Source organism: Solenopsis invicta, chromosome 7, assembly GCF_016802725.1.
Source record: "Solenopsis invicta isolate M01_SB chromosome 7, UNIL_Sinv_3.0, whole genome shotgun sequence".
Taxonomy (NCBI): Eukaryota; Metazoa; Arthropoda; class Insecta; order Hymenoptera; family Formicidae; genus Solenopsis; species Solenopsis invicta.
This window is the reverse complement of record NC_052670.1, coordinates 8342417-8368989: the sequence shown is the minus strand read 5'-3', so window position 1 is coordinate 8368989 and position 26573 is coordinate 8342417. Positions and strand designations below refer to the sequence as shown.

Here is a 26573-nt window from a genome sequence, read left to right as displayed (position 1 = left end):
CACGCCAATTTCAAATAATAAAAAAATAATATCGGTTTTAAGCTGATCGGTTTTAAGCAATATGTGGTGATAATCCTATTTCTATCCGAATAAATCTAATGAAAAAGCTAGTTCACATATATAAAATCAATCACACATGCACACACGCACGCACAAGATACAAAAATCTTGAAAAATCAAGAAAACAAAATATTATATAATGTTATGTATTATATAATTTGTATGTCAATCCCTTAATTATATTGTATTATTCAATAAAAATTATTATTCCGTTGATAATAAAAATATTCATATCAAATCTTTTTTAAGATAAAATGTAAAAATAAACTTTGGTTCGAAATATTCAGGTCAAATCTTCAAATATAAATTATGCTTCTAATTCTTTATATATATACACGCAAATATATTTAATTTTCTTAAATTATTTTCTAATTTTACTTTTCTTTGTACATCAACTATTTACTACACCACTCCTGTAAAAATAAAAATAAAATAACGTGTGGTGTGTATCTCTACAGTGTGTCGAGTTCAGATCCGTAGATTCGCTGAGCTCAAACGACTATATACATCAGTCACCCGCGGGTAATCTAATTTATACTGTGCACTTGCATGTTATTGCTTGCCATCTTTGGACAAACATTTTTACACAGCGAATTCACATACAAACATATTAGAAGAAAAGGACGGTAGATGAAAAAGCAAGAAAGTGCAATTAATCTATATTTACCGGTCGTTTCTGCGGCTCCGGGCCTTGCTTGATGATCTCCAAGGGCGCAGGTATCGAGGGCTTGCCGAGGTACCAATCTTCGCGTGGATTATAATTGTCCAGAAGCTTCAGTAGGCGCGGCACGTTCACGTAATTATCATCGTCAAAGTGGCAGAACCACCTGAAACACGCAATAAAAATACGAATATAATGGAAATGTCTTATGTATAGGTCTTCTTTATAATTTAGGTGAAAGTTGTATAATTTCCTTGTTACACGGAGGCTTAGTTATTAACATTCTTCTTACCACGAAGCGTTGCCAACTCTTATTATGCAACCGTCACTATCGTTCGTATCAAATATATACAAAGAAATCTAATAAAAACTTGTACCTTCAAATTAACAAATAATAAACCAAATTTTTTTTTAGAACATGCTATTAAAAATTGAAATGGTATAATACAAGAAAACACACATTATAAATTAATAAAGTGATAATAAGATTTCCAGTATCACACGATTTAAACGTTAATTGGATTATACATTATAAACTTACATTGTTTGTGTTAAACATAAAAAATTAATCTCTCCGCGTGTTAAAAACATAAAATACACGGAAAAAAATGACTTAGAAGTGGTAACTAAATATCAGTAGCTAGTTCGATATTTTCTATCAGTGCTAAAAATTGACTATTAAAGATAAAATATATTTGCTGCAAAATACAGTTTTATTAGCTAAAATAAAATGTGTGTTTTAACACGTGCAGCTAAAAAAGTGGCAGCTATTCCTCAATAGCTCTTAGTCCCGGACTACAGTTAATGTTGCAAGCCTTAAAATTGACCATGGTCGATTATTCTCCTCATATTCAACTATGATTGGTCAATTTCTTAAGGCTTAAGGCTTACTACACCTGTTGTAGACCGGGACTTAAGAGCGTGAAACTATATATGCATTTGCTAAACATTATTTGATTCTAGCAGCGAATATTTCTTGCTGTAACTGCTAATTTTAATAACTAATAAATTTAGCTTCGGCAGCAACGATATTAGCTGTCCCTATTTTAAAGACACATCTTAGTTGCTACAACTAAATTTTAGCTTTGTTGGCTAATCTTTTCTCTGCGTGTAATATTATATATCACACTAACCAAGATAATGATTACAAGGATATTCCATCGATGATAGAAATTTTTTACGAAGAAGAAATAAATAATTCAACGAGAAAATGCACGCGGACTTTCATTTATTTACGCGCAACACCTGCGGAGCCTTCGTTGGAATTTCTCGATAACGACGATACCGCTCAGCCTCGAGCTCGAATAAGAGCATAGAGACTCGAGGCAGCCTGGGATATTACATTCGCGCGGGATTAGTCGCATCGCCGCGTTTCCGCACAATTTCTTTCGTGAAAGATGTACCAATAAGGCTGGTTTTACCATCGTCATCGAATTTATTCCAATTAAAGAAATTAATACAGTAGTTAACAGCATATCAATAATTGCGGAATACTGCTTCTTACAACATCGCAAAAGCCTCTCACTTTCATCGTCGGCCATGATCGCGGCAAATTAACATTCCCATCAAGTTTTGAATGTACTCCGCGACCGGGGAGAGTAGTAGTTAATGCAGTAATTAATGGAATGGCAATAATCTAAGAGCACTTTGTAAAATATCACGGTACCGCGAAAGCCTCTCATCGAGGCTGTGGCGGCAATCAGGGTAACGTCCCGTGAGTAAAGTAAGAGCGCGACGCAATCGTACACAGTTGCGCCCCGTAACCCTTTCCCATCGGGGCCCCGTGTTGCGCCGACAGTAAACGTCGTGCTGCTCAGTGCGCGAGAGCGCGTAAGATAGGCGAAATAAAATCTCTCTAACGAACGGTTCCGCCGTAGCGTTGCCATTAGCGTGCTACCGGGTGGCCACGGGTGGTCGCGCTACGTACCTGCCGCGCGGGGTCCAGCATCGTTAATACACCTGAATTCCAGCTTAATGGCGTAGCCGGCTTACGCCTGGAGGGAGCCCGAGACCGAGGCCGAGGACGTTGCTGTTCCTATATGCGCGAGATCGTATCTCCTGCGTGAGCCTGAACGGTATTTGCACCGTGCGATCGGCGTTCGCGTTCGCGTTCGCGTTCGGTGCGTTCCACCCTTGTATGTACAATCGCACCGCTCCGCGAGCCGCGATCTAATGCGACAATACGACCGGCGAGAAGTTCTTCCTAGTCGCGCCAGAGAAATCGGAATAACGCTACCTTCGGCACGTCGACCTTCTAAGAGGATCAACTTCTATTTTGTATATGGGCTCGAAGGTAGAGGTCAACGCGAATAAATACATATCAAATATTTCCTTTCATCGGAAATAATGAGATTTCTAGGAACTCGACTCAAATAGAAATACACTGTTGAATATTAAAGAATCTAATTTAAGCCAATTCCTCGAGTTAAACGACATTTTGTTATTTTTAATTTCTGTGTGTCGAAATTTATTATTTCAACACAAAATGTAACATCAACGATTTCCGTAGTTAAATGGTTTAGTTTCAAAGTAGTGTATTAAACATATGCATCTAGTAAATAATGAATCAGAGTCAAATTTAACATTTATAGTTAACATGTTTAACTTGAATGTTTCACTTTAAATTGATGACATTAAATAGAAGCAATTACGATCTATAAAAATGATTAAAAATAACTCAAATTTGACAGAATTTGACACTACAAATTTATCAGTCTATGGCGAGTAACACGTTCCTTTTTATTGTAAAACTATTTAATTTATTGTAAATTTGTTAAATTGTACCCGTGCAGAATATTAATAATTAATCGTTAGAGAAAAGAAGTAAATGGTTCGTATAATAAATTATGCTTATAATGTCCGTTTTCATTATGTCTTAACTTTATGATAAAGCGGAAGTGGTAACTGCATGTAATAATTCTGAGGAACTATGTACTCGAGTGTATTCTAATTTAAAACGATACGGCTGACGGAAGAAAAAGTGCGGTGTACGTAATAATCAAGATAGATCTCGTATTTGCAATCTGCATATATATTAGAAGCAACCCGCCAAGTGTGTGAAACAAGGGAGAAACGTACCGAAAGAAGAGAACAAAGGTGTGAAATTTCTCTTATTTCTTTTCTGAGCAGGTAAAAGGCAGAGTGTGCGTCTGCCCTCCGTGATTTGTTTTACACAACAAAGAAGTGACCGTATATGAATATGCAGCCACACGCGCTCAGCTTTGCGTCGTATAATGAGCAAAACGTAGAGAAATATTCTTCTCTCAAGAAGCAAATAATTGCGAGAGCATACATTAGTGGTATAAATATGAGCTCCCTTAATTGAGCTCGGGTGCATGTGAAACGTAAAGTAAAAACATAGACGCGTATAACAGGTTGCATATTTTTTAATAAATTTAATTAAATTCGATTTTTAAGCACGTTTGTCATCCAAAAATTCGGTAAAATCGAGTTTCATTCAGAAATAAATCGCATCAACGTGGCTCGCCGACGTTTAACAGCCTTTAATTCGTTCATCAGTGCCGCCTCATAAAATCGGGATGGCGCCTTCAATTAAATTTGATGCCTCGAAAGTATTGACGAAGATATATACCGAGAACCGGCAGCCACGCTCAGAGAAACAATTAAATATGTTCTCTTTCGCGATCCATAAGTTATATGCATAGCCGAACGATTTGGATATTTAACGTATCGAGTAAATGATAAATCGTTCTCTGTACCGATCGCGGAGAGAAGCGAATCTCGTGTTCGAATATATGATTTCTATTAAGAGTAACGCCACAACGCTCGTATCATTAATAACACATTCGAATGTCAATAGAAATTAATGACTCCTCTCAACGGTTTTGAAGGACTTGAACGATTGTTCAAAAATACTTCGTCTCGCAATAAATCACGACTCTTCGCCGAAATGTCAGGCAATTAAATAATTCGTTTATAAAAATTATATTTGTACATTTATACGACAAATGTTTACGGAAGCTTTCGAACAAGCTGCATCACGAGAATGGTAGAATTGCTCAGAAATCGCGCTCAGAAAGGCTTAATGAGCCTTGGGTGTGCCGTTAAATTATCATAAAAAACGATCAAGCCACACAGAAGAGAAGAGACCGGATGCCGACCGAATTTTCTTTTCGAGCGCAGTCGCTCCCTGTCGTGCACGAATGGATATCATTTCGAGGCGATGTTTCGGTTTTACCCTAACCACGTAATCCGATCATGCGTGGATAAATACCGTAAGAAAAACGTCAAGGTTCTTGTCGGCAGTCCGCGAGTGCGGCCACGCCTCATTGCTTTAAGAAATACGTACATCTTCCAAAAGGATGTATCGTATGTACGCGCGATATATAACGGAAATTGCAAAAATTTAAGAGAGAACGTATAGTATCACACACACGGTGGTTTTTCATTATCCTTCCTCCTTAATGTATTATCGACAATTCTCATTATTATGTCGTTTCTCTATACTTTCGTCGATATCTCACTTAATCAATACCGGTCTACTAAAAAAACAAACGTGTGCCTCGTTCTCGCGTTCCGTATTTCCCGCGAACGATGCAACGCGAGATATCTGCATGCATTTTATATGTATAATACCAGCGAAACCCCCTTCGTTCGACCACCTGCGTTTGGTATAGTCATGGCGCAAGTCAACGAGGCGACGACCAAGCCGGCGCGTAGCGCGGCGAACGGCGACGTGTGTCGTGTGTGCACGAGGGCGTGAAGAAGGGGCCCGCTCGCTTCTGTGGGTCGGCAACCCCGTGGCATGTGACCGAATGATTCGGTTAACGACGACGTTCGTAGTCGCCATTCCCCATGGGTGTACATGCGTACGTACTACGATGCACATCCGCCGTGGGAACCCGCGGGACCCCCATACGTGACTGCGCACGGCCACGCGTGCAAGCGAGCTTTTAAGAAGCGTGCAGCGACACTCGCCGGAAGCTCCGCTCACACGTGCAATGACACGCGTGCCTGCCGAATCAAGGTTCCGTGTATGTGTACACAGTACACACGGCAGAGCCACCGTCTGTGTACTTCAGATTCTTTAGTAAACCTGTAGACGTAATGTTCTAATAAATTTTTACTAATCAAAATTTTCCTTCACAAAAATCTCTATCTATGTAATCATGTATAAACGATAAAGTTTTGTTAATTCATTACGTCCTACAAATTTTATTGTACTTTTTGACAAAGAAAAAGTGTTTTATAACAAATTACATTTGTTTTTATAATTAAATATTCAATATATGCGATATAAGTTCCGAATAAAAGATTGAATTTAATAAAATTATTTTGAATTATTACATGATGCTAATATTTCTAGCCTCTCCAGTCATCATTTCGAGATCAAATGCACAGTGCGTGATCACCCAGTGCCTGTAAGCAAGTATGAATATATGGATGAGTTGCAGCCATATTACTATCGACCGAATATGACCACTTGTCAACGAAATAGATGGATTGGGGATGATGAAAATAGCGACTGCGGAGGGTAGTAGTGGTAGTTTACTGTGGGAACTGATCGTGACTTGATTCCCATCAAAGGGACGACTTTCGAATAATTTGCAGTCGATCTAATGAACGTAACGACGCGGCAGCGACCCGATAATTAGCGTTCCGTAATCATGACCAGCTGTAATATCGTCCAAGAGAATGATTTTTGTATTTAAACATGATTTCACTACATTATAATAAAATCTGTAAGAAACTTGAATAAATTGCAATTAAATTATAATTTCTACTAAAGAAAAAATTATGTCCTTCTTAATACTTAAATCTATTAATAGAAAATCCTTTCGGAATAAACCTCTCGTCTAAATGTAACGAGGATTATAACAGCTGCATTTTGCAACAACTATTACCCCGGATAATTTATTCCAGCCTTATTCCAGTTTTTTATTTACATCTTCCTTCGCACATATATTTTAAGATATATACTTTTGAAAATTAATTATCTCCGATATATTATTCATTTCATTCAGATTTTATTGTACTGTGAGATGTGATCTAAATAATTATGTAAATCAGAATAATGTCTTAGAAATAATAACACAGAATTGCATTTAAGCTCACTGTAAAAACCATTGAAAACTAGTCAAAATCTAGCCAGTGAAACTAATTATTGGCTAATTCCTGCTTTATATTCTACTTGTGTTTGGGGAGCGGAGGGAGAAGCGTTCAAACATAAATTGGAATTTGATTTTATTATAATAAGTTCTTTTATTTCCCACTATCGACTTTTTTCCGGTATATCTGCTTCAAGTATACTACATCGTTACTATAATATACGTGGAGCTTTATATAATTAAACGTAAACTTTTGTTAATTTTATTACGCAATAAAGATTTTATCTGGAAAACTAAATCCATTCCTATCGTTTTTATTTATAATCGCTTCTTCATAACCGATAGAAATTTATTTGCACTAAATAATGTAACGCAACATACCATGCGTTTGTGTCGGAAAAATCTTCGTTCGGTCCAAATAAGCCGGTAAACGAAATGAGGCACCGGGGCGGTTATTATAATTAAATTGAACGGTAAAAACGACGCGTACGAGCGTGACTCATTACATCGGGATTACGCTCTTCTCAAGCGTACCGGGCAAAACCACGGGGAACGAAACGCTTCGATGATGAAAACACGTTATTTTTTAATTAATTCCTATGAAAGGGCCGGCCCGGGCCAAAATGGCGCACGCCAAAATCCGGACCGTCCGTCGTATAAAGGCATCATTTGCGCCGATCGCAGCTGGATGCCGCTGGATCTCTCGATCTTACGCGGAACCGAGCGGAAGATGGAAAAGGTCAGGGCTGGCGTGTGCCGGCGTTGAGACGACGGGCGTGGTGCTCACGACTGCGGACTGCAAAACATATATTAAATCACGTTCGTGCCGGGTGCGCGACCCCCGCGTGTTGAAGCTAAATCGTTTCTATAATGCCATAATGCTCAATATTCGAATCGTGAGCGAACGTGACCCGTGTGATTAATGGGATAGCAACGAGCGTATCTGCGCCACGTATCGCCGTGATACTAATTTCCGATACGCGAAATAACGGAACACGACAGTGCGCCAAGTTAATCGAAGTAGCACATCGTTCACCGTGAAAGCGAAATTAATGCTCTTGTATCCAGCAATACCGGCTCGCTAGGTGTTAGCTACGCGTGCATGTGTGCCATAGAATTTAATTGATCTCGATTAGAGCGTTTCAATGACCTATCTGTTGTTCAATCAAATGCTATTGCGTCCAAATACTATTTTAAGTTGATTGATATGTATGATTATTACAACAAATCTAGCAAATAATCAAGGGTTCTCAATTTACATCGAGAAAAATAAGTGGATTTCTTCATGTTACTAGTAATATTAGTAAAACTTTTAGAAAACGAGGGAAATTTGATTACAAGTCAACGGGAATCGGCGGCAATTAGAGACGACTAGAAAGGAGGAAGAATCTAGTCGGAGGAGTAGACGAGGAGATCGACGATCGGCAATTTTCTCGACATGTAATTTCACCTGTTGCACATCCGGCGCGAATCTGATCGGCCGACTCGATTTGTAAAGGTAACGAGCCGTCCCGACTACGCCGCCGCACCTACGATTATCAGAAGCTATTCCGAACTACGAAGGACGAGGGAAAAGGCGTAGAAAAAACCAAAGATACAGAGGCAGAAAACGAAAAGTAAAAACGAGAGAACGGATCGCACTCGACAAGTGAAACTTAATGCATCAGCAAATGAACAGTACACGTTTTTCTTATTTTCACGGCCATTTTAAATAATCGAAGCGTATTCTTTTTTTCTCAAAATTGACGATACAGTATCATCAATCTGTAATTACTATATTATATAATTTTTTAACTAAAACGGCAATTCATCGGTAACTGATAGTCATCTAAATGATCTCGTGCCTTTAAGAATTTTCATGTTTCTTTTGTGAATTTTACGTAGCACACTTTTGTAAAAATGATAGCGTTCGCAATATTAAAAGTAATTATACAATAAAAAAAAACCGTTTTAATCAGCCAAGATACATTTAAATTATGTGAAAATATTTCTTAACCGATAACTTGTTGATACGTCGACTTTAGTAAAAATTTCATAGCGTATGATTTAATGGCAAACGCATGATCGATTTGTATCTTGACTAATTGTCGGCTAATGATAACGTTTGCCGCAAGAACGGTTATTCCTTGCGATGATGCATTCACGTGTTCATAGAGATAGACGCGGCGTGATTACGTTGCAGTGCACGCATTAATTAGATAAATGGTGCCGGTAAACATGTATCGCGCCGGCACGCTATTTTTGCGGTGAATTTTACCGAGAGTGCTTATCGTTAATTGAGCAATTAAGGGCCGATCGATCGAATATGTTTTAGTTCATATCGGTAATTATTAGTAGTTTCGCGCTCAAGCGTCGCTAATTTTCCAGTTAGCCAGGTCGTTCTCACATGCTTAGTCAACCGTGTGATTCGTCGATACCAGATGCATATTATAACAAATTGATCGAATAAATTCGATCAAAAACATCTTTCTGTGAAAGAATAATTTATATACTTATCTATAAACCATATATACAAAATTAATGAAATAAAGTATGCGCTAATTAAATTGAAACTAGTATTGAATCTTGCACTGTCGTAAAATTAATGTATTTTTAAATTATATACATTACATTTAATGTATATAACTAAAAAATATGAGCATAAAATTTAGTGCACACTTTTGACCAGATTAAATGTTTTTTAATACACCTGCTTGAATATACTTCCGTTACATTACATTAAACATTCTGCTGCCAATTTTTAACAGTGTGGTAATAATTTAATTAAATATCACTGAAACTGAAACGTTTTACACACAATAATTAATTAAAAATTTATCATTAAATAATACAATCGCTTGGATCATTTTCATCATGACATGCCAATTTGCACTTTAGCACGATCTCGAGTAATCAATAGTATTGCAACAAATATGCTGATTCTCGAAACGCATTACGCGATCTATTAATTCCCGTATTAAAGTTTTCGCATAATCCTCAAGTAGACATTTAACGATAAGGTGACCGCATTAAAACCAAGTGTAATATTGTATTGCGGCGCAACTATCACGAGAGCGCAGGTAAGATTGCTAAAGTCGTGGTTAATCGGAACGTTATCGGAACGTAAAGTGCGGTAAATCGGGAATTAAATGGCAATAATTTACGATAATTATGCGAGTGATAAAATAAACCGTTCGACTAAAAGGCGAGCAAACATCGTACTAGAGAGCGTATAAGGCAAAGGACCTTTCGTAATAATCTCTCTCTCTCGCCTGTACAGTGATAAGCGGAATTAATGCACTAGCTCGTGCCCTCTGCTACCCGTAAGGTTGCCAATGAGAACGATCTTTCTCCATTAAATCAATTATGTTATTGTGCATCGCGGCTCAAGTGTGCCGGAAAAATTGTGAAGTTGAAATTATGATATACTCAAACGTGGGACAGATAAAAGATAAAAGAGATCGATCCAAAAGAAGCGAAAGTATAATATGCACACACAATCTCCCCCGAGTATAATAAAATAGCGTTCCATATTTTCAATATTGACACGTTTGTTGTTCGTTTACGAGCACGCACGGGGGCCGATCTTATCGCCTTCACCGCGTAAATTGTAAATAACATGGTAAATATCGGCCGCACCTGCACTGGAAGAAGGCGGACAGGTAACCGCATAACCGCGAAAGCTACGTACACCATGGGATCACAATAGGAAATAATAAAACGACCGAACGATACCGCTGGGATAGCGAGAAGAACGCGGTTTCTTTCCAGATGAAAATAAATTGCAAAAGCAGCGAAGAATAAAAATCGCATGTAATGAATTATATGAAAAGTCGAATTTCCTTAAATTCTCTGGAACGAGATATGTTCCTTTGAAATCTATCTTTTCGTAGCATTAAAATATGAAATACATTTGCAATTTATCATTCGCATAAAATTTAAAAAGTAAAAAAAAATGTATAAAATAGTGTCGTAAAATACACTCGGTGCAATACAAATGCGGCAAATAGACTCGTTAACGACGAATTGATAGTATCAAGTGACAGAGGGGATCTGCTCGGGTTTCCTGTATATCCTGGCACATGCGAGCGAGATTTTATCACGTCGCCATGCAAATAACGTCGGGAATATAGGTTGCACCTGTGGGTAACATGTATAACGTGATAACAGCGAATCCATTAAAAGCAGATTCCAGCAGCTGTGAAGCGTATAAAAAAATAGATGTACAATAAATTTGGATACGCAATATACATATAACAGTACGAGAAACGAGATAAAATACAAAATAATTATAGAAATAAAGAATTAAAATATAAACAAAATGATAAATAAATAATTCAAAAAATTCCTTTCTTTCTCACGAATATATCAATTTATCTGCATTAGTACGTAAAAATTGCCTGATAAATTATTAATTACTTAATAATTTAATTATAAATTATTAATAAATTATTATTACGCACACTAATCCAGTTCCCCCAAAAAAATGATAAGTCTTTTTTTTTCTCGAGAATGTCAAGAAAACGATCGGCGCGTATTCTTCAATGAAAGTTGAATCGGAATCAATTTGAGCTATCGCCTCGAAGACAAGAAGGTATGGGGCAACGAGGGAACGAGGTCGCAGGTCAATTCTTCGGACCCTGAGGCGTCGCAACATCTTGCAAGCGGCAGCCGATTGGTCACCCGATACGAGCCCGCTCAGGTGAAACCGGAAATGTCACGTTTTATTAAGAGAAATATAATTTCGTCAAGACGTTCCCGTTACACGCGGAATTAATTTCGCAACAAGGATTTAAAATATTATTTATTTACAATTTAAAATTGTAGATAATAAGACTTATACGATTATACATCATTTATCATAAATTTATGTCGTGACGTATTATAAGAATTTTATCTCGATTAATGCAAAGAATTAAATTTTGCTCTTTCATTCTCTCAACGAATATAACATGTACAAGTGTAATCGTATTGTTACATTTTTTTTAACGACGTTTCACTGCACCAACAATTATTTCATGAAAATGTTGCAATGAAAAGAACGCGAAATGTGAATCGAAACGTGTTTGCGCTTACAGTTGTATCATGAATTCTGGCATTTCAGAGGAAGCACTGCTCAACCAGTTAATTAAAGTTACAAAAATTGCACACGAAAATCCAGTACTAACTATTGTAACTTTAAATCCATCTAATTATTTTAATTTTAACATTTCTGTCGCCTTAAGAACGCTATACATAGATCATCATGATCGATAGCAATTCACTTAGAAATGAGAAAAGAGATTTTGATAACGCTGGTTTCGCAATTTTCCGCAAGTGGCGCAGCCATGTTCTACAGATTATTACACGGCCGTAGTAATAAACTGAATTTAAGAGCGATTATCTTTTAGCCTCTCGTCCTCATCAATTTCTGACGACGAGTCCGGCGACGATAATATAGATCGGCGGCCCGGGGGTGCGAGGCATCGAAAATCGAGAACACTGTAACGGCACGGTTGAAAGCCAAGATTCCCGGAGGAAGTGTGTATAGCTCGGGCGCTGTTTGTCAAATAAAACGAGCACGATAAAGAGCGGAGAGGCCGAGTTTCGAAGGGGGAGGCGTCCGATCCCCCCTTCTTCGTTACCGTGAAAGTATCGTCCGGATGACAAGACGCCGCAACGTTCGCGAGGACGATCAACTATGGACAAAATTCTCACGGCAAGTCCGACACGATCGCGGCACGGTCCGTACACGTGCAACCCCGGGGCCGCCAAGGGAAAATTATTGATTATTAAACTCGGGCCCCAGCGGCGCGGTAACTATCATGAAACGATACGCCGCGCCGTTACAAAATTCGCGAACAGTCGATTTTCATTTCGTCGCGATCTTCCAACGAAATACATTTCAGTTAAATATCGAAACAAGTGATAGTCATTATCATATCGATCAACAAGCAAAAACAATCAAAGTACTCAACAATTTCATGTAAAACGTAGTTTAAAAACGTAGGTATTCAAAATCGTCTTGAATACTATTTTAAGACAGTCATTTCGTTGATTAAATGGAATCTGTCCATGACCAGACTTAGGATGATGTCAAACTTGAGATGGGACTATGAATACCGGTCTAGAAACAACTCTGATGGATGCGAAAGGGAGTGAGTAAGTGCGTGAGAAAGAGACGGAAATCTTTATATGTATTAATTAAATTAAATTTTAATTAATTTCTTTTCAAATATCCAATTTAAAATTTGTTTAATCATCACGATATATAAAACAAGTTATTCGCAAACTATCGTATAATTATTTAATAAAATGTATTTATTTATGTCTGATTAAAAAACACGAAAATGTAGAAGTTTGATAATTGTGCGAGAATCTCAATTAATTATAATAAAAATACTTCGACGAAAATATTATAATTCTGTCAGGTATAATTAATGCAAGTCATAAGTGAGTCATCAGTCAATTCATATGCTATGCGAAATTTTTATAGGCACTACATATTATTATACGGGTAAGATGAGTACATAAACGTATATTCGAGTAGATTATTGATCGTTAAGCAATAAACACATCATAATAGATCCGATCGGTCCATTACAAAATGATTAACGGTTCCTGATCAAATCATAAAATCATGTATAATATAATATATGTACATGCGTAACAATCATATTAGTTGAATTATAAAGAATAAAATCTAGTTGGATCAATATATCAATATTACAAGCCATTAGGTATCGAATATTTAATTGAAATACAACACTGTTATTATCCACCGTCATTAATGTTAAACTTCATTAAATCAAACAATTAATTAAAATTAGCATATGATTCATAGAATTTCAAAATGCGTCTATCAAAGTACTCAATAATAATCTTGATAATTATCTCACCAATACAGATTGCACATTCTAAACACTGTTATTTATCTGTTATAAACTATTATAGTTACTTACGTTATCAATTCTCAGAGAGAGAGAGAGAGAGAGAGAGAGAGAAAAGAAAGTGTTAAATATAACAGTGCGTTTAATTATCATATAATTAAACATCACTAACTGACTAACTCAATGTTAATCTAGGATCTCAGGAATTCCATGTCTACAATGTTAAAAGTTAGCGAGCACTATGCGCATTGGCGTACAATAAATTAAACTAGACAGCCGTAACCGCGCGTCGATGCATCGCCACGGTACCATTGTAGCAGTGCATTGTAGTTGTGCAACTGAACTGACGAGTGTTACGCGCACCTTACCAAGGATTAACCGTGAACATCAGACGGGCTTTTACCCCTCACTGACAACGAACCATTCGCCGCGGGCTTTGCCTCCGTTTACACGCACGTTGTATTTACGTATGCACCAAGAGAGCACATAAACCGCTACGCGTTTCTGAATTTTGAGACACGAGAGAGCTCAACTACCAGCTAATAAAACCCATATGCTTGATGAAGTAACTGAAGAGTACTCAAAAGTAATGTTATAATCTTCAATTTCGCATACAAAGATAGCCAGTACAAAAATTATAATTAATAAATAACGATACGTTTAAAACTGAATATATACATATTTGTATAATTTCTCTAAAAATAAACAATCCACGTTACTAAATTAATATAACATGCGACATAACACATAATTGACTGTTTTTTATATATATCTATTAAAATATTACTTAATATAATAATTACAATTAATGTGTGTTACTTTGAAGTTCATTCCAAGGAACCTTTCCTTTGTCTAACTTAAAAAAAAAAACAAAAAAAATAGCTTGGAGTATATGTGTGAATACATTAAACCAAATAGTATAGTCATTCGAATAGAAGAAAACGAGAAGCAAGAGTTGCAAAATATCAAACCATGCGAAATTGTACACTCGATATACAAGCCAAGACTTATACATCGACCGCGAGATTTTCCTTTTTGCAATCTTGAGAATATTATTGCGCGGATACGATTACAGCAATAATGTCATTTTATATCTCTCCGGCGTGACTTTATTTTCGGTAAGCCGAGACATCTGCAGCACTAGGTTACGATCTTATAAACTGCAGATATGTTGTGTAATTTAAAATGCGTTATCGTCACATTTTATAAATATGAGAAATTTAATAGCCAGAAAGTCTGATAAGATTACCGAAGAATTGAAGCGTTTTAAATGGGCTTTTTCCTTAGTACTAGCTCAATTTAATTTTTACTTTTGGACAAAAGTAAAAATCTCTTGCAAACTATCTTGACTAATTTACGATTTGTAACAATTTGAGTTATCTTATCTAATTTTTTCACCAAGTGTACATAAACCAACTACTATTTTCGAATATTTATTTTTAGTAAGAATTGTAGTCTGTAAGGAAATCACAAAAAAATTGGTCATAAACGTACATTGCATTACTTTACTGCAAAATTCCAATTTTGTATTTATATAAAACATTTTTTTTATATTCAAGTCAAAAACAAAGAAACAATTCTTAACTTTAAAATAGTACATATAATACATAAACTGTTATATTAAGTAAAAATATTTATATATATGTAATCTTAATATTTTACATGACTAAATTTTATTAAACTTTGTTTACAGTATATTTCTATCTGCATGTAGTCGTATTTATTATTTTATATCATTAACTTTTATGTGCCCTTCAGTTCGTTATGTTTCTGTTATTTCTATTTAACTTTAAATTAATACATTCGTATTATGTTATGAACAGTCAATTAATTTTTATTTGCGGCTAAAAAAAGATACAAGTTAAAACTTGTTTCCCGATCTCTGATATGCATCTTGTAATTTGTTTCAATATATTAAACTCTATTTATTTATAATATCTTCGTTCGCTCGTTTTCAGCCCTTACATTAATTTATTTCAATTCGTTACTATAATTATAAAATAATAACGGAATGAACCTTATATTAAGTGTTAAAAGAGTATTGGTATCATCGCGAAGAGATGAGCATTATTAGAATAACCAAAGTATTAACGTGAATCATTAACATAATTGAAAAAAATAGCAATTTAGCAATCAATGTTGTAAATTAATCCAAAAGTAATAATTTAATATTAATAATTTTTATCGGTTATTTAATAGTTAATTATCATTAATATTTAATTGAAATTCTTAACGTTTTAATCAACAAAAAATTATTTACAATGTATAAATATGCAAAATATAACAATTATGAAGTAAAATAAATAAAACGACTCTCTTATAACTATCAGCATTAAGAACACCCCTAGTTATCGATTTTGCATAAACGGAAAATATCATCACGTCGTGAATAGCTTTTGATTGGCAAAAGTTAAGAAGCAGAGATTCTAAAGCGGGGATAGAAGATGACTACTTTGCGAGTAGTTTGTAAACGACAAGAAACTTGGTTTCCAATAGCTTCTCTCAGAACGAGCGCTCCGATATAAAGTTCGAAATGCATCCGCGCTATCAAATCTGCTGAATAGCAGCCGAAGATACATATCGGCATTAACGTATGTACGTTCTGTGACTCTGAAACCGAGGGCGTGACGCTAAGATAAACGGATTGTAAGTGGAAAGCGAGATTGAGTTAATCAGAGAGCAAAACCGATTGCGCGTGGCAAAGCACCGTAATAAAGCAACTCGGGACAGTGTTGCACGAAGCAATTGTAAAAAACGCGATAATAAACGAGTGAATTGTACAACTCGTAATAAATACATGTACGTGATATACGTATTTGCGCAAGTTACATATAGCACGTAGTACATGGTTCTAAACACATGTTCATTCAATGATTAAAGAAATATAAAACTTTGAAATTGCATATTGACGGAATGAAAAATGGACTGCACTCTCTCAGTTAATTACAATTTTTGTAAAACATTTGAAATAAAAACTACAAGGGTTAGAATTGAAAAAGGAGCCAAGTTAGCAATTAATACTTGCAACTATTGCAATTATTGGATACGTAATAATTGATATGTTATAGTAACAGTATTTAACATTTAACTGCGAGTTTTTAAAACGTGACATTCAATTAAATTTTAATAGCCAGGAAAAACTTTTATTTTTTTGTAAAACAATATTAATCTGTTTAGGAATACAAAGGCGTCTATTACCGAACAACTTTGTACAAAGACTTGCTTTTACGGCATCAAGAAGACGATGAACGAGGAAGTGAATCGCAGTCGCGAGAATAGAAGGGCGGCAACGTTAAAAGGAAGCGACACACAATTATCGGTTAGGTGCTCCCCGGGCGGGCCCACGCGAATCCAAAGGCGGCACACGTCACGTAGAGACGTCTTTTGTTCCACTTTCGAGTGTATCAAGTTATATTGTGTACCAGCAAGCATCGCGCCGGATGTACCAATGAGCGGCGCGGCGAGAGTCAATGAGCCATTTCCGGGGCCTCTCGCTGTAGAATATTACATTGATAACAGAAATTACCTTCCAAGTACTCGCGATGGCTGACAAGACGTTTCTTTTGAGACCCTGGCCAAAAAGAGAAACCGCGAAGATCAGTTTCGCTGTACCGCGACTGATACACACGCAATCATAAACGTTGCATATTACTTTTTCGTATTACCGACGTTACAAGTATACTTCACGAAATTCAGAGGTCCATACCTCGCTTTTTTCTTAATTTAAACTCGAGCATCTCTGAGAATCGGCCTTTCTAAGAGCCGCTTTCTCAACCTATCCATTCACGTTCTCAATGGAATCATTCATGCGGAGAAATATAACATATGAGCTACTCTTGATACGATAAAGAAAGCAAAAACGATGCACCGAAACGATCCGAGCTTATCGGAGATTCTAGGAATCCGCAAATGACTGCATACAATTTGTGATATGCACAAACTATAAATTTTCTAAATGATATTAAATATACCCGCTGTAGAAAAAATAACTCTTTTTCGTTAAAGAATTAATTATATATTAATTATTTTGAAATCTCATAAACAAAATTGAATAATTTTTATATATTTATATAAAAATATAAAAATATTTTATTATGATTATAACAAATTAAAAAACTTATTAATTTAAGTGTTATCAAATAAACCGCACAAGTAGATCAATAACAAATAAAAATCTAACAATAAGTATTGCGAATTTTATTTCGTTTCGAGAATTATTCTAGAGGAACAGCATCAGATCCAAGAGGGCATATTTTAACATGACTTACAAAATATAGTTCGTAGACATTAATTGTCCACGGATCATAAAGCACGAAGTATTCGATTGTAACTGCATTTTGTTTATATGGAAGAAAAATCTCGCACACAAAAAATCGCGGACACGCTCGGCGAAGCTTATCCGAATAGACTCGTGCAACACGATACAACATTATACAACTGGAAATATCGATCTTAATCTTTATTATTCTTGCTGTTACTCTTTAAGCATTAAGAAATTGCCATAAGGACAATTAATATCGTCGAGCTCCGGACAAAGCGCGAAATGCGTGCACGACGCGTCTACAATACGTGAAATATAATTCTAACTCTATCGAGATATCTTATCTCACGAGAGCAAACATCGCGGTGCACGGTACGAAAGAACGAATTAAATGAGCCCGAGGGGACTCGCGTGATCCACGCCGGTATCTCCGTAGGGCGGTTACAAGAAGACGAGGAAAAACGAAAGAGAGAAGGAGAAGAATCGGGAGAGACGGACGAGGGAGAGCGCATTGAAACGCGTCATTCGATCGCGAGGCCGGTATCAGGTGCAAACCAGTTTCGGTGCATATAGAAGAGCCGCACGAACCCGTCGTGCATCGGCGATCTGCAAATGGCGATACGTACTCTCCATATGCGAATGTATGCGTGTACGCGCGCGCGACCTGTTACTAAACGAGTTCGTGCAACGATGTAAATCCGTTGGGCTTTGAGAAGTATACGCACCGCGTGTTACTATCGTACACACTTTACGCGCCTTCTCGCCGTGGAAATCTGAATATAAAATAAATCACAACGCGAACGACACCGTGATCTTACCAGCCGGCGCGGCGGAATCGCGTGGTCGTAAACGATTCCAGAATTTTTATACGAGATTTTATAAATACCGATTATGCCAAACGATGCCGTGACATCGAAAGAGTGTTGAAAGATACGTTACAATATAATTCTTGCTTTATTTATCGAAACATTACATCGAAGCACTTAGGGAAAGTGCTTCATAAATTGTGATAAACGCATTTATTATAATATAAAGGGATGACGGCTATTTTTACAATACTATACTTTCACGTAAATTCTATGATTGATGGTCAATACGATACATACCACTTACTTTACGCAGACATAATAAAACTTACTATAATGAGAAAAGATAGAGATCAACTTGTATAAAATTGTTTAAATTTATTGTCAAAATTATTGTTTCAGAAGCTTGGAAAAAACTGAAGCTTTTCTATTTTCCTACAGATTTTCTTGCGTCTTTTCCTAAGAAAAACAAAATTTATTTAAAAAATTCACCTATAAATTAAATTTTTCGAATAATTCACCTATATTAAAAAAAAAAGTGTTTAATTTTAAGATATCAAAATGTTTTATTTCTGTTTCCATTTTTTTAATACTTAAAAACATTTTCGTTTTAAACGATGTTTAAATTTAAGACATTAAAACATTTAAAGCTTATTAAAGATTTCAGTTTAACGTTTTAATAATTTAAATCTATACATGGTTTAAAACAAACCGTTTATAAGTTCTTAAAAACGGAATCCGAAAACAAAAACATTCAAATATTTTAAAATTGAACACTTCTTTTGTGAATGTACAATTGAGAAAATTCAAAAATTGGAAAAAACAATTTCGCCCAATCTTTTAAAACTATAACCAAAATTTAGAATTAGATTAGAAAGAGCTTAATAATAAAAAATTTATCAAAATATAACCCATTTTTTTATATTTAGACGAATAGGTATTCCTATAAATTGTTTTTTCGAAAATAATATATGCAAATTTTCGCATTTTCTCAAAGCAATTTCTTCAAGAATACGCCTCGCCTCTATGATCTACTATTCGCGCACGAGATTTACCCTTTCTTGCCGTCCCTATAATGCGATCTCCTACGCGCGCGGAATTACACGGCCTGAAAATTACTGGAAGGAGGAGACTGCGCCTCCTGGAAAGACGATCAATCGCCGAGTAATAATCCAGTAGCAAAATCGTGCTTTGATGCGCACACGCGATTTTCTACGGAACGAGTCGACTATTTCCATAATGACGCGCGGCGATCGTACGCCGATTATTTTATTGGAGTTACGCAACGACAAATCTAGCCAATTGCCACGACTACGGTTCAACGATCGTGCGTTAAATAAATCAATTGCGCTCCGAGACGAACGGTCGATCCGGTTAAGTGATCGATGGCAATACCGACACTTAAGACGTCCACGCATGCATAAAATAACGCGATGCGCGACGCTTCTACGCGCTCTATAAAAACAGATTTAATCACGGTAGGCACATTATACTTGTCAACAAGAGTAATTTAAGACATCAAGACCCTTGTTCATTCGATACCATCTCTTGTGCTGAAGGCAGAAGAGATAGTGAGCCTCGAGTCAGAAAATTCTAAGAGTGAGATCTAGCTTTACAAGAATATTTTTATGATTTCTCCTCGCAAGTAAAATGTATACGTTGCACAGCGTGTACGGCATCGTAAATGCATACATTGTATACGCATCGCACCGAGAGAAATAATATTCCACGCAAGATTCGAGAAGAAGGAGACGGAATTACTGGAATTCATATCACGTTTTGGAAGACGCGCGGAGACACCTGCGGCTACAAGGCACGTCCGTTTAAGGCGAGATTACAGTGAACGTCTGTATAGATCGAACGATCCCTCGTTTCAGCGACCCACACCCGGACTAAAGTGGCACGTCGATAGGAATTAGAAGGAACGAGATTCGACAGCCTGCTTAATGCTGCTAAAGATTAAAATCGAGATCGAAAGCGTGAAATAAGAACGCAATGGATATAGCCGATATATATTTTAAATGCTAAATGCTTTGAATAAATATCCAGCGGAGCAAATCACGATGCATAAATAATTCGTTTATCTAGACTTGTGATACTTCAGATTCTTCCTTTGAGAAAAAAATGTTTCAACGAACTGATTGCTATATCACAGTAACTGATGTCATTTCATCAGCTAATGATTACTGATATAGTAATCGTTTATTGAAACACTTTATCAGTTTTTTTTTTTTTTTTTTTTTTTTTCAAGGACTCCATTGTTGCTTCTTAAAAGATAAATCACACAAAACGTATGAGTACGTATCTGTTTACGATAAACAGTTGTCTCAGTACGCCGCGAATCGCAACAGTAAATTGTGATCACGCGAACTGGCAGTCTGCAAATTCTCACAGTGAAAGATCGCGTTTGGCGATTCTTAGTACTTGCTCCTATCGCGTTTCGAGTGGTAATGCAACGATACACAAAGTTGTTTGCCGACCCGACTCCTTTCCTGCGCACAATACAAGGCCAACGCGAATGTAAACATACAACGCGCCGTGCGCAGCAAAACACGAACGTGAAGAAATCGATTCGTTACCGCTACGAAATATTCCATGTAAAATAAATGTATACTAAATATCTTGTTGGTTTCTTTACATTACCGATTGCTCAACAATAATATAGTCTGTCTTCTTTTTATTAGAATTAGAATTCGATTAATTAACGTGATCGGATTAACGTACTATTTGTAATAAAAAAAAAAGATATATATGCATTATACAGACATCGAATTTTTTATGCAACTACTTATTGCAAATATGCATTAATATGCACAAAAATATGCATTTTTAAAATGCTTTTTCAATAAGACAAATTTTTATTTTGATCTTACTAGTTACTTTCTAATCTGCTTTCTAAAAAACATATTTTGCATTAGAATCTAATTGTGTAATTATATAAAGTGACAAATGTTTGAAAACCGAGATTTATAATTAAAGCAATTAAAGAAAATATCATCGCCCATAAATACCGTAAAACGATCGTTTGTAATTCTCGTTCAATATTATATTAGCCCCTTCTGTATTAAACTGTGCAAAATAATTAATTTAAGGTATGACAAATAATTATCGGATCTATTAATTAATCTAGCTATTAAACGGTCAATTTGCAAATTATTCACAATTAGCAATTAAAGGTAGATTTGAACGTTTTTTATTATCAATTTTTTAAGGCATTTACATAACAAAGGCGTTCTTTTCTAATTCTTATTACTTATTTGCACTTTCAAAAGATAATGCGACGAAACGGCACGCGAACAAGTGACAAGGAAATCGCGTTTGCAAAATAGCAAAAACGCCACCAAGAGCAAAAAACAAAACAGCAATTCATTGCAAAATATTTAATGTGCTATAAATTAAATATATACTAAATGTTCTGTTTCTTGTATTTTTTAAATTAATTTCAATGGATGTAGCCTATATTATCGCACAATTTTACATTTCTTTCGATAAACTGAATGTTCGTGTTTGTATAATCTGATCCGGTCTAGAAAAGCATATTCAAAATTAAATCGCTCTAATTATTCAATTAATTATTATAATACATCGCGTGATAGATTAAAATATATTATGTATTAATATAATTATTTAAATATAATTGCAATTTCGTCACAAAATAAAAAACTTAAAAAATACAAATGCTTTTATTAAAAAACAAAGAAAAGAAACGTAAGTTTTAGATTTGAAATGTCGTAAAAATAATTTCAGATCAGAGTGCAGCCTTTTCATTCGTCACGATGTCACACAGTATTTGCAGTAGCTTGAAAGAAATGTCCATCAGCAAAGAAAAATCCATCGCAACACAATATTCATATATCAAATTTTTTTAAATATATATCAAATCGTCAAACACAAATGAATAGCTCTGTCTGCAATTACGAGCTATTTTTCATCCGATTGCTCAGTTAATCCTCACACGTTCAATTTCAGTGAAAGATATTTCAATTTCTGCATAATTCTAATAATCAAGTTATATGAAAAATAAATTCTTTGTACAATAACTAACGAAAAAGAATATCTTATAAATAATTTCTAAAGAACGGTAAGATAGTAACGCGTATAGCATAATAAGTATAATTCATCATGTCAAGGTGTTGAGCAATCTGAACGCACGAACGAACGCGACGCATGCAGGGCGTAGCGTCCACATCAGGACAGAATCACGGTAAGAACGTTGAGTGGTGAAGAACAAAAAAAAAAAAAAAAAAAAAAACTGGAAAAGAGGAAAGCGCAAGGCGGTCCTTCCGACATCTCTAAACGCTTATTACGCGGCATTACCGCCAGCCCTGTATATGTATAATACGCGGTCACGCGACGTTAACCATTGCGGGAACTTCACGTCCAGGAGCGGTGCAAGTTTTTTGTCCCGGTATGCTGTGCGCCCGTGGCGCTGGATAATTGTCTCCAGGGATATCCGCTGTAATTACCAAGAGACCATCCGAAGCGGCGATGCTCAAGAGAGAGCGAATTAGTGCAACAAAAGCGGAAGAGTTTTCCTTCTAATCAGCAGAGCCCATTGAAATTAGTACGGTCAAGCAGAGATCGAATACGCACTTATGCGTGTATCAACGTTTACATGAATATTTTGCGAAATAAAACGTTCAAAGATCAAAGTCGAAGTGTCCGTAAATTGTCCGTAAATTGAAAGGTTGTATATAAAGTAGCTTTTACAAGTGTCTAACTATCCTTGAAAGCTGTGAATATTAATGACTCCGCTGTTTCTTAATCGTTCAGCCGCGCGTGCACAGAAAAAAATTAGTATCAAACCAACAATCATTATTTCATATATAAGCAAGAGAATAAAATTTTCTAAAAAATATATAATTGATATAATTATATAAAGACACAACGTGCTTACACGAAGAAATTTTCTTTCAAGATATTATACTTTTGCTTGTATATGAAAGAATGATCGTCTCGATTTGATATTGATTTTTTTCTGTGTGTCAATGATTGCAACAATAAAACATAAATATTTTTAAAATTAAAAACAATTTTGTAAACATCATACTTTTTATGAAATATAAAACCACATGCTCAGGTGTCTTTTCACGCTATGTCAATAAGATTGCAAGATACCGATAGTATATCAGACGTGAGACTTCTTGGAAAAAATATATTTGAGCATGATAGGTGGTATCGTTATTCAAACTGTAGGGCCTTGTCGAGGATACGATAAGATGACCTGAACCGTACATTTCTCATCCTATAGAGATCCTTTTATCAAACAAAATAGTTATATTTTCCCGCGACTATCGTACTCTAAGCTACGTTGCAAGTTAATTTTAAACAATTAAAACTTTCTACAAAAATAAATTTATATTTTAATTTAAAAATTAAAATATCGCGATAAACTAAATTTTAAAACATCAACTCAAACTCTTTTTTTAAAAGTTATGAAACTAAAATAAAAATAGGTAGATAAGAATTTTAATCAAATTACGTTTGAAAAAATATATCGCCTTCTTAATTAAAAATTACGCCAAAATGTATTTCGACACGTTCCGTAAATTTGCACCACGGTTATTCTTTATCGACGCTGGGGATCTAAGTGACTACGCGTAAAACGCCTGTATAATTGGACGAAGTAAGGTGTAAAATTGTCGGCAATATTTTAAACGGATGAGAGAAGTCGTAACGCGTTCAGCAGTAAAACAGTGAAATTCCACGCTTCAAAAAGAAACACGTGTTATCTCGGCCAAGCTAATCTCGCAGTTACGAAACCTATTCAAAAACATCGATCGTATCTCGGCATATAACCATTAATGACTGTCCTTTTTAAATTTAGGATAATAAGCAGTATATTTTTAAATCGTAAAAGAGCCAAAAATTCTCTCTCTCATCTCTCTATTCTTAAAATCTTTCAGACTTAAATTTCTCAAAAACATATACGAAAATGTTTAAATAATAAATTTTTATTAAGAATTACTTATAGTTATCTAACATATTTCCATTTAAATTTTTATTTGAAGCCCTTGTTACTATTTTTTTTTATATATGCAAAAGAGCGAGAAAAATAAATCTAATTTAAAAGGACAAGAAATAGGTTTTCCATAGAAGCGAAGGAAGGTAGTTAAAGACGGGAAGAGCAATAAGAAACATAGCAGACCCGCATGTGACATTCGAGACACTTTTTCCCTTTCTCCGGCTATCTCCTGTCGTCCTCTCGATGCCCTCTCGAAAGACTTCGGTTGGTAAGAAGGAGGAAGAGAAAGAGATTGAATCGTCTCCTCCTGGCCAGCTGGTACCACTTCTCTCGTACCACTTCTCTCTCCGTCTTTAATCTCTCCCCGCCTGTCTCGTCTTCACGACACGAGGACGAGCTCGATGAGAGACAACGCTACCCTCCTTCCTTTCCTTCTTCCCTCTTTCTCCTCGTGTCGTTTTCGTACTACAGAATCGTGGCGTATTGTAGACTTTTTGAAAGAGCACAAAGGAATGTTCTCTCTTTGCGAAGCACCTTGAAATAGCTTAGGTGAATCACGAAAAACACGTGTTCATCCACGGAAGAGATATTAACTGCTTTAAGCGAACATTCTTGTACAACAATTTTTAGCGAATCAACATCATATAAACATATCGCGATCATAAAGTTACGTAAAATATTCTTACATTTTGCATCGAATAAAATATATATTAGAATAAATTTGAATAGAGATTGCACCGGAAATGCATCACACAGGTAACAGACGTAAAAGTAATAAAGAAGACTTATTTAAACTAATTAAAACAGTTTACCGTGACGTACAAAGGCCTCACTCGGTCGAGTATTCAGTAGACTAATTTCCCATAACAATCTATCGTCGGTACTTCACCGCCTGTTTATGCAGGCGGTGAAGCAAGCAAACTGAAGGAAGCATGCGACGGTGAATATAGATACAAGATCAAAGACCGAGGCCTTCTGTTTTACGCGGAAGAGCATATGCACCATACCATAATAAATCAAATAAAACGCATATATTAGTGTAAGCGTGTTTTTATATCAACAAAGAATGATTACGCAAAGCCATGTGGTATTTGCAAAATTGCCCATATACTTCTAGTATAACACTAGATGCCTAACACGTTTAATATAAAAGTTTATATACAAGTTTCTAATATATTTTAAGAATTTTTGAAAAATGACGCATTCGATACGAGAAAGAATAATTGAAACGACAAGCTATGCTTCATGTCTGCATTGTGTCCCTGGATTTTTCTTCCGTTTAAAAAAATCTTTACGCAGGTAGATAAATCTTAAAGAGATGCGTGTTTCCCAAAATGAAAGGAAACGCCGACCACGTTAATTGGTTTGCGACGGAGTCGTCTGTAACGGCGACAGGCCATTAGATGTGTTTTTCTAGGCGCTACCACTTCACGTAGAGATAATATTTTGACGATGCGTAACCCTGGTGCACGTATGTGTATGTGTGTAGAACCGCGTACGTTAGTCGGCGTTTAGGCCACCTTATGCAAACATGAATTTTCGATGGTCAAGTCGCAGTAATAACACTTTCGTACGCAAACAACGCGGAAGTCCCGGGCGGGTTACCCAAGTTTGCTATGCGTAGTCGCGTTCAAAATGTATTTGTCCATTTTTTTCCGTTCATCGGCGATCGTTTTCCACACTTAAAAAACGCACCTATGCAAATCCATTAGCGTCTCTTCATGCTTCTTGGATTGTTCAGCAAGGCGCGCTTATACATATTCGACTCGAGAGAAAAGAAAAGAAAAAAAGTATGCTCGAGGTGCTCTAGATTCACGGTAAGCTCGAATAGAAAGAGAAAGTTGATTGTATCACACAAGTATCACCCAGTAAACGTATTTAAATCCCTTACAAATTTCCCGAAG

General features: G+C 35.9%; 1 protein-coding gene across 4 annotated transcripts in view; it reads right to left on the bottom strand.

Moving 5' to 3' along the window:
- LOC105201656 (fringe glycosyltransferase) overlaps positions 1–26573 on the bottom strand; it is a 116207-nt gene that overhangs the window by 55658 nt on the left and 33976 nt on the right. For all 4 annotated transcript variants that reach the window (XM_039451447.1, XM_039451445.1, XM_039451446.1 and 1 more), the window contains one exon: positions 728–887. In XM_039451447.1, the coding sequence (XP_039307381.1) occupies positions 728–887 (160 nt within the window). The remainder of the gene's footprint in view (positions 1–727; positions 888–26573) is intronic.